The sequence below is a fragment of the Cladosporium halotolerans genome (assembly GCF_011745625.1).
Source record: "Cladosporium halotolerans strain TM138-S3 chromosome Unknown Sca12, whole genome shotgun sequence".
Taxonomy (NCBI): Eukaryota; Fungi; Ascomycota; class Dothideomycetes; order Cladosporiales; family Cladosporiaceae; genus Cladosporium; species Cladosporium halotolerans.
Genome location: NW_027191463.1, coordinates 45,558 through 59,788, shown reverse-complemented (window position 1 = coordinate 59,788; position 14,231 = coordinate 45,558). Strand labels below are relative to the sequence as shown.

Here is a 14,231-nt window from a genome sequence, read left to right as displayed (position 1 = left end):
TCCCGCAACCGCAAACGCGCCTTTCACGACACGCCGCGCTTGTTACCGCAGCGCTTCGAGAGGACGCAGGACTTTTGGTGAGCTCTTCACTTGAAAATCCACGCTTCAGCATGAGCTGCACTGTCGCGGCACTTTCGCTCCCTCAATGATCTCAGCTTCTACGCTTGCTCCACCAAACCAATAAAACCGCTGCGCTCACTCCTGTGTTATTGCTTGCACGCCAACCCTCGCTATTGGCATCAGCTATTCAACCACAACAATGAGCTCACCACTCCGACGAACAAACTCCCGCTCGAGTCCTTCGCGACATACACCAAATGGCTTCCGCCGCGCGCACGCGAACGGCTTCCACTCGCCCTTCCGCAACAGCTCCGACAGCCCGACCCGCCTGATCGAGGACTTTAGCAAAGTGTACATCGACGAGGACAAAGCGTTCCGGAAGAGGCTCGACGAGCAGAGCGACGAGCAAGAGCGACTGCACCGGCAGGCTATAGAAAAGTCGAAGCAGGAGCATGAGGAGATTCGTCGCAGCGCGGAGCGCGCGCGAGAGCAGCTCGAGCTCCAGATGCAGCGGCTGAAGCAGATACAAGTGGAGAAGGAGCAGCGCGCATTGGAAAGTAGCAGGCGCGAGGTTGCAGAGGCTGAGGCTGCGGCGAGGCAACGGGAGATTGAGGCTGTGAGGCAGAGGGAGGAGGCATTGCAGCAAGCAGCGGCGAAGGCGAGAGAACTGGAGGAGGCAGAGCGGAGGATCGAAGCTCAGAAGAAGCAGGAGGCGGAGGACAAAGCAAAGAGGGAAGCGGACAGGGCCAGGGAAGATGCTGAAAAGCAGGCGAGGGAGCAAAGGGAAAAGAAAGCTAAGGAAGAGGCAGATGCAAAGGAACGAGCAGCCGAAGCTGCAAAACGAGCTGCACCACCTGCTGCACAAGCAGCGCAACCACAACAATCAGCGCCTCAACCTCAGACGAATGGCATACAGGCCTCCCAAGCTCAAGCAGCCGCTAAGGCCTCGACTGTGACCGTGTCCGCTACAACAAGTAATGGCGTGTTGGTGCCAAAAGGCGTCCTGACCCCGATGCAAGAGCGTGAAGCCGAGCACAAGCGGTATCTGGACATGCACAAGCAACTCAAGGTTATGCGGAATGATACTCTTGAGCAAGCGAAGCAGTTGGGCCTGAAGAATCAGCTAGGCGATATGAGACGAGAGCTCAAGAAGGTCATGGGTCAGATGAACAAGGTCGACAAAGCCGCCAATCGCCAAAGCGTGAGTTTCCCCCCACAATATTGATAAAAATGCAAATCCACTGACCACTATCTTCCTAGACCATGAAAATCAAACAGATCCTGACCCAGGCAGCACAAATGCAGCAGGTCATGGTAGACGTAACGCCCTACATCGTCAGCGTACCCTCCGACAAGCTTCAGCAAGGCTCCGCCAACACCCAGTACCCTGCAGCACTTCTCTTCCTTCTGAACCACTTCGCAAAGGCCCTCGTGTCCCAGCTCGCACAAGAAGTCGCCCGCGACACCCTCGCCGCCGACCCTCTCGGCATCCTCGCCGTCACCATTTTCGCCGCCCCCGAATTCCTCTTCAACGGCCACTCGCTGATCGACGTCCTCTGGGCCAAATACCACAAAGTCTGCCCCGTCCTTTTCGGCATCTACGGCTCGCCCAAAAGCCCCGCCGGCCGCGCGCGCCTGGGATGGCACGTCGACGACGGCGCCGAAGTGTCCCCGCAAGAGCACTACGACCGTATGACAGGCTTCGCAGCCGGCTTCGCAGCTCTCACGCTCCGCGACTTCACCAAGTCCAAGAACTCCTCCCCGGCCCCCATCCACCTCTTCTGGACCTCTCTGGCGCGCATCGTCAGCACGCCCAACGCGGAGCAATCCCCCACGCACTACATTGTGCTCAGCAACATGCTCAAGCACTCCGTGCCCCGCTTCATCGCCTTCTACGGCGCCGCGGCGCTCGCCGCCCTGCGCGCCGCCTGCGTCTCCTTCCCCTCCGCCGGCGGCCCCGTGGGCCCCTCCGGTTCCGGCCCGGACTCCACCGTCCTCGCCGTGCAGTCGCTGCCGCTGACTTGGCAGAAAGACCTCAACCTCACGCTCTAGAATGGCTTGGAGGAGGGGGAACTCGGCGAGGAGGATGAGATGCTAGCGGGGGAGCCTCTCAGGTTTCCGGCCGCGGACGCGAACAATAGTCCACACGTCGTCTCCGCGCCGACCAGTTCCGTGTTCTCCAATGACGCCGACGCCGGCGCGCCGCTTAGTCCCAGCTTTCCACTCTCGACGCTGAGCCAGTCGCGCTTCGCCTCAGGCCCTAGAATCTTCTCGGGTTTCGGCCACGACAGCCCGCAAGGCGTGCCGACCTTTCCTGGCGTGCACGATGGGCCGGGCGCTTTTGCTGCTGCGGCGGGAGGGCGGAGGTGAGAGAGCCGGTGCGTGGGTTTAGCTAGAGAGGTCGGGCCGCAGAGCCCAGTGTAGCTGTAGCGCTGTCAACAATATCAAGTTACGAAACATCAATCGCCATGATCTGAATTCATCACATGGCATCCCTTGAATCCGTTCACGTTTTTTCCGCGCCACGAGCGGGGGGGTTCGTGAGAAGAGAACCTCAGCTCGAAGTCGAGACGTGTCGTGGGGGTTTTAAACCCAACTTGCGGGAACGCTCTGATCTGCAAGAATGCATTGACGACGAGGACGGAGGGTTGGGAAAGTCGGGGACGGTTGATTGAAGGGTTAGGGTTGGGGTACGGTGCTTCAGAAGTGCTCCTCGCAGTGGTCGGTCTGCACGCTCTGGTTTTTGCGTTTTGGGGCCTGCAGTTGTGTGCATTGTGTGTAAAAGCAAATACATTGTGCGAATGAGAGAGGATTATGGCGAGAAGTGCCTGACAAAATGTGCAGTTGTCCCGGTGTTCGCCGGATCGTTGCGCTTCATCTTTCAACTTGAGGAGGCTTGGATGATTTGACAGGCTGCAGTGTGCTTACACACCAACGAACGCAAGCAGAAACGGTTATTCTAAGGAGATGATAGGCACGAACGTGTGAATTTTGAGATTTCTTGATTGAGGTCGTCTCTTCGTATTCATGACAAGCCTATAGATGTTCCAAATAAAGACGCCCGGCTATTCCACGAAACGTATCGCTCCTGTCGACCGACAAGCATCTAATCAGAAAAGCCACGCCATGCATATCCAAAACAAGTCTTAATCCAGCTTTTCTACATCATCCGCCAGATTCTCAGGAATTACTCAAGTCTTTCACAAGCCGTTATCGGCACACGAGAACGCGCCTCCGAAAGTATCGCTCTGGTAGCCCATAATGATACTCGCGACGGAAGCATAAGTTCCAGGTCCCAGGAACAAAAGCCCCACCACCATCAGAAAGACATTGAAGATCGCGCCGAACCAGCTCCTGAACCCTCTGGCCTGCCAGAACTTCGCGCCGTAGTCCGCGCGGCGCATGCGCAGGTACGCGAGGCCCCAGAAGATGAAGCCGAAGAAGGAGTCGAAGAGCGAGCTCATGAGAGACAGGAGGTCGGAGAAGAAGGGGATGACCTCGGCGATGATGAAAGCGAAGGTCCAGAGGACGGCGAGGATGGCGGCCCAGCTGATCCAGCCGACGAGGGTGTGGTTGCTCAGGTGGTGGGTGCCAGAGAAGAAGCGGAAGAAGAGGAAGCGGGCGGAGACGGAGGCGTAGAGCACGCCGAGGAAGATGATGGTCGGGATCATGAAGCTGAAGCTGACCTTGAGGTAGGTCTCGTTGCCGAGGGAGCCGAAGGCGGGGGCGGTGTTGTACTGGGTGCCGGTGTAGACGTAGATGATGGAGCCGACGAGGGTGAAGACGATAACTTCGGCAATGGTGACGACGCGCAGGGCCTTGGGGAAGTCGTTGGGCTCTTTCATCTCAGCGATGAAGGAGGGGAGGGTGATTTGGCCAATGAAGGTGTAGCTGATGTTCATGAAAGCGTTCATGCCGGCCACGAAGGTGGTGCCTTCGGTCGCGACAACGAGCCAGGTCGGCTCACCCATGGAAGGGTAGCCGGCACCGGGGTGGTCTTCGATGCCAGCGAAGATGGTGGCCAGCATGACGGAGACGAAGGTGAAGAGGGCCGAGAAGGTTGCGATGTGTGCAAGCGCGCTGAAGGTACGCGGAAGCGAGCAGAACCAGGACACGACGCCGACGATAGCGCTGAATCCAATGGTGCAAAGGCCGTGGCTTGACATGGTGTTCAGGTATTTGGCACCTGTCAGGCAGTGGAAGCCCATGATAAAGGTGTTGTTCAACAGGAACATAACCGCGGTGAAATACCACGCCCATCTTTGGCCCCAGAAAAGCATTTGACCGATGTCACAGACGTCCTTGACTTCGGGATGTCTCATGCAGAACTCCCTGCGATGGAGTCAATAGATGAATCAACACTCAATTTAGATGCAAACTCACCAAGTTGTCATAGAAGTGTAATAGACCAGGGAAGCGACAACGATCGTGAGGATGATGCCTGGTACTAAGCCGAGGACAGAGTACGAGTACGGGAACGACATGATGGCCAAGCAAATGTACTCGGAGAACAAGAGGGCCGCAGTCTGGCGAAATGTTAGATTTGATCAAAATGAGTTCAGAAATCGTCCCGGATGCGTCTATTCGGTTGCAACGAGAGCAGTAGGCTCGCAGAATGCAACACCGCAAGGTCTAGCAAGATCGTCCTCGCCGAATGGCGCAGAATTAAGGACGGGCTGGGATATCATACCTTTTGCCATGAACAAGTCCTGTACTTGATAGCATTGCCGGCCTCCATTTCCATCTGCTTCCCAATGGCATCACTGGCATCGGTCGAGTCGTCCGCAGTAGCCAGGTCGCCAGAGATCGACTTGGTGACCGGCTTGTCGATTCGATTCATCTTTCTGCGCGGTTTCTTGCCGCCATTCTCGGCAGTAGACTGGTTGGCGGCATAGTCTCCGTAATAACCCTTGCCGAACTCGGGGTTGGCTTTCTCTGTAGAAGGTGCAGGGCTCGAGCTGTCGCTCGCCTTCTTGCTCAAGAAGCCTAACGCCATTTTATCGAACGGATGGAGCGGATGAGGACTCCGGTGAAGTAAAGGTCGAACTGGTCGCCGGTGATCCCAGGTAGCATTGACTGCAGATGGAGTGCAGGTGTCCCGTGTCTGGGTCGAGGGGTGAAGCGTCCAACAAAAACGGACAGGAGTGGGTGGCAGAGAAGAGCGGGCGGGGGGCAAATGCGACGAGAGGATGATAATATAAAGCGGATCGGCAGACTGGCTGAGGATGGAGCTAGGCGTGGCCGAAGGGCTTACCTCGAGGCTAACGCTGCTATTACCCCGGCGTAGGTGATAAGTGGACAGCGGGAGGCGACACCGAAGCTGCGTGCAACTGACGTACTGAAGACCGCACGGCACGCGAGAGGCCAATGGGCTGCGGTGGTGGGCGAGCGCAGCGCGGGCGCGATTGGCGGAGGCGCATCTCGCATCTCTGGCTGGCTTGCCCGTTGAGGCGCGAGCCTTCGGTGCTAGCACTTATAGCCGGAGCCTACGCGGCAGGTGATCGTCTCCGCGAGGCCTGCGCGAACAGTCTGGCGTGTCTGGCTCGCAGTCTGGCTCGCAGGCCTGACTAAAGCGCATTCTATTTCACGTGGAGCGCCGGTGGAGTCGTGCGTTGACAGCTTGCGGAGGCTCCGTGGCGCCGCATCGCCCGTCGTAGGTATGCATAGGGCTTAGGTATACTCTGCAGAGAGGTGCAAGTGCTCTCCGTCCCAAGGCGAGGCTGGGCGTGAGCTTGCGGCGACCAAGACTCGCAGTCAAGCCTTCGCTGACCGCTGCCATTTCGTGGGCCAAGTGGGTGGCGACTTGGCGGCGCAGCCTCTGCCAATCCACCGTCCCGCTAAGCATCCGCATGCGCCTGTCCCGCACGCTTGGGTGGGGAGCGGGTGTGGGAGCCAGGGTTGGGTTGACGACACCGAAGCCACTGATGTCGTGATCGACTGTCTGCAGGACGCCCGGCCGCAAGTTTTTTGTCTCTTTTGCGGCATCTCTTGCAGCGAAGATCGTCGTGGATAATTGCGTTGCGTCAGGTGATCAAGATATGCTTCTTTTTATGCTTTCTTCAGCCAACTCCTGAGGAGGGAAATGACATCGCCGGAGTGCCATCCGTCTGCTCTGGCTGCAGGCAAGGAGTGCGGACAACACAATAATAAACCAATCTTTGCTACAATCCACTCAACGCAAAAGTGACACCTCTCGCCCGAATTTGATGCACGCAAGGAATAGGTGTGGATACGTGATGGAGCAGACCCTCAAGTCCGCTGATCTCTCGCCTAGTAGATCTAAAGATACATCTGCGTGGAAACCACGTGGCTGGCTCGCAAGTGATGTGCAGCTAAACGAAACCTGGCTCACAACTTCGTGCTCTTGACCAAGCCCTTCTTGATACCGGTCAACTCGCCACCGTATCCACCTCTGCCCTCGCCGCCCTTGTACACCGGCTTGATCGACGCCAGCTTCTTCTTCTTCTCGTCGTACTTCTTGCGCTTCTTGACACGCGGGTTGCGCGCGTCCTTCTTGCGGAACGGCGTCAGGCCCTTGTTCTTCTCGATCGCATAGCTGATCTTGCGCTTGCCATCCTCGCCCACCGTCTCCTGCTGCACCACTTCGCCGCCCTGCAGCGCAGCCTGCTTCTGCGCCTCTGCGAACGCCGCCTTGTCGCTCTTCTTGCGCGCCGTCTTCGACGCCACCATGTCGTAGTAGCCGTCGGCGTCCTCGTCCGCCGCATCGCGGATCTGCCGCGCCTGCGCCGCGTCCTCGTCGTCGCTGTTGCCGCCCAGATCCGCGCCTTCGCCGTCGCCGCCGGGCCTGCGTCCGCGCTTCTCCGCTTCGGCGTTGAGGCGAGCCTGTCGGTCGCGCAGTCGCTCGCGGTGAGGGACGTCTTCATCGCCGCCAGCGTCGCGGCCCGCGGCGCCGCGCTTGTTGGCCTTCTGTGCGATTTGGCTGGTGTAGAAACGCAAGCTCTTCTTCTTCTTGGCCTTCTCCGCGGCCTCCTGTGCCGTGAGCGGCGCCTCCTCGCCCAGGTCGGAGTCGTCATCCTGTGCGCGCGGCAGGGTCTTGGGCTTGGAGCGCTTGGAGCCGGCAGCGCCGACGAGGGCATCGAGGTCTGCGAAGCCAGCCTCTGCACGCTGGAGACGCTCGGCCTTGCGCTTCTCGGCTGCTGCGCTGGTTGCGCTGCCGTTCTTCTGTGCGCGGCTGAGGGCTTTGCGCTGCTTTCGGTTGAGTCGAGGGGCGGCTTCGGCTTCCTCGTCGGCTGACTCGTCGATGTCGTCTTCTCCGCTCGCAAGAGCTTCTTCGATCTCGGCGGCTGTGGGATCCTCGGGGAGGACGCTTGCACGTTGCCAGAGGTCTCTGCACTGCATGAGGCTTTCCATGACAGGATGGTCGCGCAGCTGGCTGGGCGCGAGGGCGGTCGCATTATCTTGATCCTTGGAAGCGGTCGAGGTGAGGAGTGCAAAGTACATCGTGAGAGTGCCGATGTAAGCGGACGCTGCTCTCAGTTTGGTAACTGCATTCGGCACGTAAGGCAATGCTGTCGCTGTGGCCTCCTTGGCGGCGTCCAGTAATTGGTTGTGCACCTCTCTCAGTTCTAGAAGTTCTTTGCTGAGAGGTTCGAATTCCGGGTATCTCGTCTTGAGCAGCTTGAGGCGCTCGGCCGGCGGCATGTCCTTTGCGATTTCAAGCTGAGGCAATACCTCAGTCACCGTTGCCGCATCTTTAGCCTTATCTGCCTCGGTGTCGTCTTGCCACTCGGATTCATCAAAGCCGTAGTCGGCGGCAGACATAGCCTGTAGCTGCTTCTTTTGCAAGCGCAACGCCTCAGCCTCCTCTTCCAGAGCTTGCTCCTCAGTCTCGATAGCGTCGGCACCATAAAGAGCGTCTTTTGTAGTCCCCCAGCCCTCCTCGTCCTCGTCCTCTTCTCCTTCGCCGCCAGACTGGGAGCCAGCATCTTGATGCTCTTCCGCGCTTTCATAGTCGTCCTCATCCTCTGAATCGGACTGCCCAAGCACCTCCTCGTCAGACTGGTTGAGAAAATCTTCATCCTCCTGCTGTTTTCGTCTTCGCTTGATATCGGGCTGCTCGTCCAGGAGAACTTTGTCCTTGTTCAGATGGAATTCATCGTCGGAGTCCGCGACATCTTCGTACGTCCGGATGCGCTTTCGCGAGTCGCCAACATCCATATTCGGGCCCTTGGGCTCCTCATTGCCGCGGCTGGAGGCCTTTCTCTTTTTCGCCATAGTGCTGAGCGGTGCGCGTAGACTAAATGGTCACTGCTGCTCACGCTTCAAGCACCTGGACTTTGCCTCGACTTTTTCCAAAGCCGCGGCCTGCCCGGAATAATCTCGGCTTAGGCCGCGACCGCCACTTCGGGAAGCGTCACGCATATAATCCCGCGTCCTTCCTCGCAACACCTCGAGATTCTTACCATCTCACACATAACCCACAGTCAACACCAGGTACCCACGAGCGAACATGATTTGCTCATCAGGTACTCCGTCGTGACTTGGGCGTAGGATACTGTCACACTGTGCATGTCCCGCTGGACTCTGGGATCGAGGTAACCATTCACCGCACCTGCAAAGTGGAAGGACTCGAGGCAGCCGCCTCCGTTTTGTCGTCAACACAAACAAACACGCTTTGATATTGCATCGCACTGCGTTGCCTTATTCTAACGCGCCTTCACGTACTTAAGGAGAAACAACTAGCACGCATACGCACGCCTGTTGCGTGGACTACAACCGCGACGCTTCTTGTTGTGGCTAGGACTTCCAAGGTTGTCCGTGTCCCACCACCAAAGGCCTTCTTAGTGCCAGCCTGTTAGGCATATAGGGGAGCACGACAATCCAGATCGTGTTCAAATCTCCTTTTCTTCTCTGCTAACCCACACAAGTGATATCAGCCGCCATGGTGACCTCAACAGGCGCCTCGCGCGCATCAAGCGTGTTGTCCAACGCTCGTACTACGCTCAAGCGGCGTGAAAAACCCTACAAGACTGAACAACAAAAGATGATCGGGAAAAAGAGAAAGCTCGACGTTAATGTCAGTATATTTGACTCCGTCGTCGTCTCAAATGGTTCGCATCACTAACAGCTCCCCTAGACGACCTACAGCACGCAAGCACCCAAGGGCTTCATCTTTTTGGAAGTCGGCACGCCTGATCTCGCCGAGCTGTGCAAAGAAGTATCACGGAAGCGTAGTCTGCCCGTGCACATTGTTCATGTTTGTTGCCTCCTTTATAGTACATCCCGATGCTACTGACCACAGATCACAGGCCCAGCCAGTGAATCACAACGCTTTGAACCCGGCAAAAATATCGCATCACATCCACCGCATTGGATATCACTTCCGCTCTGAAGTCATGCGTGAAGCCTGCGCCGCACTGCAGTATGTCCCTTTCCATCGTGGGTTCATTAAAGCTGCCGACTTTGAGAAGGAGGAGCAGAATAGCAAAACTGCTCAGATCCTTGCCAAACACGGCGTGAAGTATAATCTGGCCGAAGATAACAAGGAAACCCCTGAGCAAGTCCGTGGAGCGATCAAAGAGCTGTTCCCGAAAATTCCCGAGAAGGATCTTGACGAGATCGTAACCCGTGCCTGGGAGAAGGGTACCGATCGAATCGGCAGTGCTCAAGGTGTTCCTCTCGCTAGACGTGTGCAGCTTGCCACGATAGCGCGAATCAGGCACGTCTACACCGACTATGACTCTCTGCTCAACGCCTTCGGCGATTGGAAGAACACTCGAAAAGAGGTTGAGCCAATCTGTCTTAAGAAGCTGATGGAGTGGCGTGGAGAGAATAGCGTTGATGACGAAGGCCTGGAAGAAATCGTTCGCGAGACCATCGTCATCGACGACGACGATGATGATGATGACGACGACGAGGCCGTGGCACCAACTGCACGCAGGGGCGGTGACCCGAGCGATTCCGACGATGTTAGCGACACCAGTATCGAGATCAGTCACCGCCCAGCGGCAGGAGATGACCTCAGAGCCGAAGAAGGCGCTGAGCGTGATCACCGTTACTTCCAACGCTATCACAGACCGCACAGGCTTACTTTAGCCGAGCGAGGTGATATTGCGAGGCAGAAAATCAGTGATGCAAGAAGTCTGATGCATATTCCAGCTGCGGTTGCCACGCACGACCGTCGTTTACCCGCTCCTAACTTGCAGCCACTGTACCGTGGGCGACCTCCGTACCAAGAATGGACCGATGGGCGGGCTCTGCAAAGAGTAAGATGTGACCGTTCTCGACAATCTATTCGAAATGCTGACCACATGCGTAAATCACAGGTACCAGCCAGGCCGCCTCAGCACTATACTTATTCGACAGGCTCATACGTCGCCCAGGATCGCCCAATTCAGTCCATCGAGCGCGATGACACCGTGCAACTACCGCCCGCACATCGTTCTAGAGCGCCGACGGAGTATCACTCTCGTCCGGCTACTCCAGAGAGGGCACGTTTGGGCGTGCAACCCCAACATTTCGTTGATCTCACGCAAGACTCTCCGCAAGAACCACCGGCCTTTAATGGTGGGAGGCGCTTTAGAGATCAGGGGACGGGAGTAGTGCCACGGGAATACAAGGACGCCGATATGATCGACCTTACCTCGCCCCGCAGGGCTCACACTGGTCAGCCTATGGCCCAACCTCAGGCGATTCGCGTCGTCTCCAGCGGAGACGTTGCATATCGTGAAGTACAGCCCGCAGACCCGCATGCCTATCCCATCCCGGTCGAGAGATTCCGTCAGTCCTGGCATGGAGAGGATCACAGTCCCAGGTACCGCCAGACAGAAGCTCCCGAATACGACCCAAGGCAACCTCTCCTTGACGAAGCCAGATCCCACCGCCCTCAAGCCGCTTCACCCGCCCAGCCTGGCCGTTGTCAGCCGGTGCACTACCCCGCCTACTATCCAGACCAACAGCAACAACCCGAAGTCAGGTATGTGCGCCGCGTCGCTGAACAAGACTACTACGCCCCTCCCCTTTCAGCGCCAGCTGCGCAGTTCCGTCCAGCTCCGCCGCTTCCAGTCCACGGCGCCCCCGCGCCTGTGCAGCAGATGCCGCGCGAGCTGGCGTACCCGGCTCGGAGTGTCGAGTACATCCCTGTGAACGGCGCGCCAGCCTATCCGCGCTACGCCGTCCCGCCGGGCGAGCAGTACCCCCAAAGATGAAACGGACAGCACGATTTTTGATACGACGAACAACTTGCATTTTGCTTGTAGTGACGCAGGATTCGAGCGGCTTTTGGTTGCATTTGCATTTTCTTCTTTTGCATGTCTGAGCGGATTGCATGGCATTACATGGCATGGCGTCGCATGGCACACTTCCGCGCTGGCTCATTGAACGGCAACGAGCGCGCGGAGGCCCCGATGAACGATGAACGAAATTATGGAGACTGAAAGGCAGTCAGTCTGAGCTTGTACCTTCTGGATGCATCGGTCCCAGGAGGTGATTTGCTCGTGCATGAATGTTCTCACAGGAGAGCAATCCAAGGAAGATACCCAATGGTCTGCTATTTTGCTTTGAAGGAAGAAGGACGTGGAGTACTGTTATGGCAGCGGGGAGGAACTTGCAAGGGCGAATGAAATGGTAACCGATGGGGGAAGTCACGATTGAGGATTAGTGGTAGGCATCAGGCGATCCTGTCCGGCAAAGGTCTGGAATCCAAGGATAGTCAGTTGGGAATACTTCTGTAGCATCACAAACGGTATTCCGAGGCAATCACATGAAGTCGTTCAATTTGTCGTTCTCTCTCATTCTAGAACGCCGTCAACTATGGGCCTCGGTCATTGTTGGCCGCGTAAGCAATTCCTTTTTTGTTTTCAGCCTGTCTGCCGCTGTGAAGCTCCAAAGTTGGGGAGAAATCCACGCGACAGACGTCACACTTCGGAGTCGCTCGCAGATTAGAGCCTCCAGACACACCCTCAAGGCAGTCCCAGAATCAGCGAACAGCGCCACCTTCTTCTTCTTGACCAAATCTCAACAGAGGCTTCTCACAGCCCCCGTGCGACCAACCTAACCTCTCGCTCCTCCAAATCTCCCGTCGACCCCCCGGCGCGCAAAGCGCGCATCGCGCACAGCCTAGTTCCGTCCCATTCGAACCAGCCAAACAAACCCACCCGCACAACAATGCCACCCACCAGCACCCCACCCCTCCCCCTCCTCCACGCCTACCGCCACCTGCACCGCGCCCTCCGCCCCGCGACCAAATCCGCCCCGCACGCACACCTCGTCCTCCGCGCCCGCCTGCGCGCCGCCTTCCGCCCTCCCAATCCCTCAGCCTCACCCTACGACGCCGCGCAAGCGACCCGCGCGCTCCTCTTCCTGCAGAGCGCCGCGGCGCGCGACGGCCTCGAGCGGCGCGTGCTGAAGAACCTGGTGCGGACGTGGGGCGAGCGCGAGTGGGCGATCAGGCAGATGAGGTATCTGAAGCCCGGGCCGAGGGCGGTGGGGTCGGAGAGGATGTGGGAGGGGTTTGAGAGGGCGAAGAGGGGGTTGGGGGTGGAGTTTGGGAGGGGGAGGTTGGAGGTTTGAGAGGAGTGGTTGTTTGGATTAAGGGGAGGTTCTTGCGCTCTGTGGGATGAGCTGCCGCGGTGGGGAGGATGCGGGAGGCCATCGGGCGATGCGGTGGGATTCCCGGCGCTGAGAGAGTGGCTGAGAGGCTCTTTGGTATCCTGTGCTGGACGAAATGTTGCCGCGATGAGCGATGACAGAAGTGCCGCACCGGCGAAGGGCCACGTGATTGGAAGCGCCGGCTGGAGGTTACGGACCGTAGCCACGAGAGCCGAGGTGGGACATGCCTCGCCGGAAGTTCCCACGGTACTTAAATCAATTGGGAAAAGGGACTTCGTCGAATGAGGCCGGGTGAGGTTCTCAGATCTTTCAGGCGCAGGCTTTACGGCCTGACCTGTGTCTGGGAAGCAGTTAAAACTCTTCCGAGGAACACATCAGACGGATATCAACCCGCTGAGAGCGCCGAGACTATCTCGAAGAATTTGTCTGATATGACAGGAAATAATGCACTTATACTTTTCGTGGCATACGAGCCCTCCCTCTAAGCTATCTTTTCTCTATTCGGTCTTGACAGCCCTCCAAGTTCACGGCCTTGCCCCCAACGACCTCACCACCATCAACGTCCTCCCTCCTCCCAATATCCCCCACGTCGCCCTCACAGTCTCCAAACCAGAGACCGGCACTCTCTCATGTTGAATGACCTCCCTCCCACCCCAAAACCAACACCTATAACCCCTTCTTCCCCGCCTTCTGCTCCCTCTCCCTCTTCGCATAAATCTCCGCCGTAAACGGATCCTCAAACCTCAACGCAACACTATACACCGCGAACACCAGCGCCGTCAGCAGCACGCCCGCCGGCTTGCCGAACCACAGCGCGGTGCCCAAGAAGCTCAGCGTGCTCCCGTGGTACATCGGGCTGCCGGAGACATTGAACGGAAACCCCGTGACCATCTCGTCCATCAGGATGCCAAAGTAGTCGCCCAGGTACGTGCCCGTGACGCCCAGCGCCCACATGCTGCTGAGGACGAGCACGTTGCCGCTGAGCAGCAGGCCGACGGCGAGGCCCTGCGACAGCGGGCTCAGGAGCAGCGGGTGCGAGGGCTGGGCGCGCAGCGCGCGCTCGTAGACGAAGTCGCGCGCGAGGCCGAGCGTGAAGATGGTGATGGCCAGCGCGTAGCAGCCGCGGCGCGGGGAGCCGGCGAGGCGCGTGAGGGTTTTGGACGAGTACTCGGTGCGCGCGGCGGTGTTCCAGAAGGTCGGGTTGAAGATTATGAAGGCTGCGGCGCCTGTTGGGGTGGGAAGAGGGGTGGTGTTAGAGATGGGTTTCTTGGTTTGGTTTGGTTTTGCGAAGGGCCTTCTTTCTGCTGGGAGGAGGAGGGGTGGGTCTGGGCAAGTTAAAGGCATGGGAATATGTGCTGCTACGTACCCCAAAAGCTGGGTTGGCTGAAATCCACCAGCTGCGATGCCATGTCGAACGGAGCCATTGGCGCTTGTGGGTGGTTTCGCGTTGGGATCGGCGAGTTTGTCGCTTGTGGGCGGTGCAAATGATACACACACGGTCAACTGAGCAAAGCGAGGAATGCACTGGACTACACAGCGGAGGTTTGAGGCGGTTGGACAGAGGATATGCAGGCCGGAATGGAAGTAAAGTGAAGAGTAAA

The 14,231-nt window shown here is 57.9% G+C and overlaps 6 protein-coding genes across 6 annotated transcripts; 3 read left to right on the top strand and 3 right to left on the bottom strand.

The window, feature by feature from the left end:
- Nucleotides 1-259: 259 nt before the first annotated feature.
- On the top strand, nucleotides 260-2,112 carry WHR41_04004 (uncharacterized protein; the record flags this gene model as incomplete). The annotated part of the gene is made up of 2 exons (XM_069372610.1): nucleotides 260-1,261; nucleotides 1,321-2,112. The coding sequence occupies 2 exons, from the start codon at nucleotides 260-262 to the stop codon at nucleotides 2,110-2,112; spliced, it is 1,794 nt and encodes a 597-aa protein (XP_069230188.1).
- A 945-nt stretch (nucleotides 2,113-3,057) lies between these two features.
- On the bottom strand, nucleotides 3,058-5,298 carry WHR41_04003 (uncharacterized protein). Its single transcript, XM_069372609.1, has 3 exons — nucleotides 4,751-5,298; nucleotides 4,444-4,586; nucleotides 3,058-4,392 (listed from the first exon to the last, which is right to left on the bottom strand). Exons 1-3 carry the CDS (start codon nucleotides 5,054-5,056, stop codon nucleotides 3,261-3,263), a joined length of 1,581 nt encoding a protein of 526 aa, XP_069230183.1. The 5' UTR covers nucleotides 5,057-5,298; the 3' UTR covers nucleotides 3,058-3,260.
- Nucleotides 5,299-6,408: 1,110 nt separating this feature from the next.
- Nucleotides 6,409-8,295, bottom strand: WHR41_04002 (uncharacterized protein; the record flags this gene model as incomplete). Its single annotated transcript, XM_069372608.1, has 1 exon — nucleotides 6,409-8,295. The coding sequence occupies one exon, from the start codon at nucleotides 8,293-8,295 to the stop codon at nucleotides 6,409-6,411; it is 1,887 nt and encodes a 628-aa protein (XP_069230182.1).
- Nucleotides 8,296-8,473: 178 nt separating this feature from the next.
- Nucleotides 8,474-11,228, top strand: WHR41_04001 (uncharacterized protein; the record flags this gene model as incomplete). Its single annotated transcript, XM_069372607.1, has 4 exons — nucleotides 8,474-9,097; nucleotides 9,158-9,277; nucleotides 9,330-10,286; nucleotides 10,347-11,228. Exons 1-4 carry the CDS (start codon nucleotides 8,963-8,965, stop codon nucleotides 11,226-11,228), a joined length of 2,094 nt encoding a protein of 697 aa, XP_069230185.1. The 5' UTR covers nucleotides 8,474-8,962.
- A 958-nt stretch (nucleotides 11,229-12,186) lies between these two features.
- WHR41_04000 (uncharacterized protein) lies at nucleotides 12,187-12,591 on the top strand (the record flags this gene model as incomplete). Its single annotated transcript, XM_069372606.1, has 1 exon — nucleotides 12,187-12,591. One exon carries the CDS (start codon nucleotides 12,187-12,189, stop codon nucleotides 12,589-12,591), a length of 405 nt encoding a protein of 134 aa, XP_069230184.1.
- A 705-nt stretch (nucleotides 12,592-13,296) lies between these two features.
- WHR41_03999 (uncharacterized protein) lies at nucleotides 13,297-14,054 on the bottom strand (the record flags this gene model as incomplete). The annotated part of the gene is made up of 2 exons (XM_069372605.1): nucleotides 13,297-13,856; nucleotides 13,997-14,054. 2 exons carry the CDS (start codon nucleotides 14,052-14,054, stop codon nucleotides 13,297-13,299), a joined length of 618 nt encoding a protein of 205 aa, XP_069229964.1.
- Nucleotides 14,055-14,231: the final 177 nt, after the last annotated feature.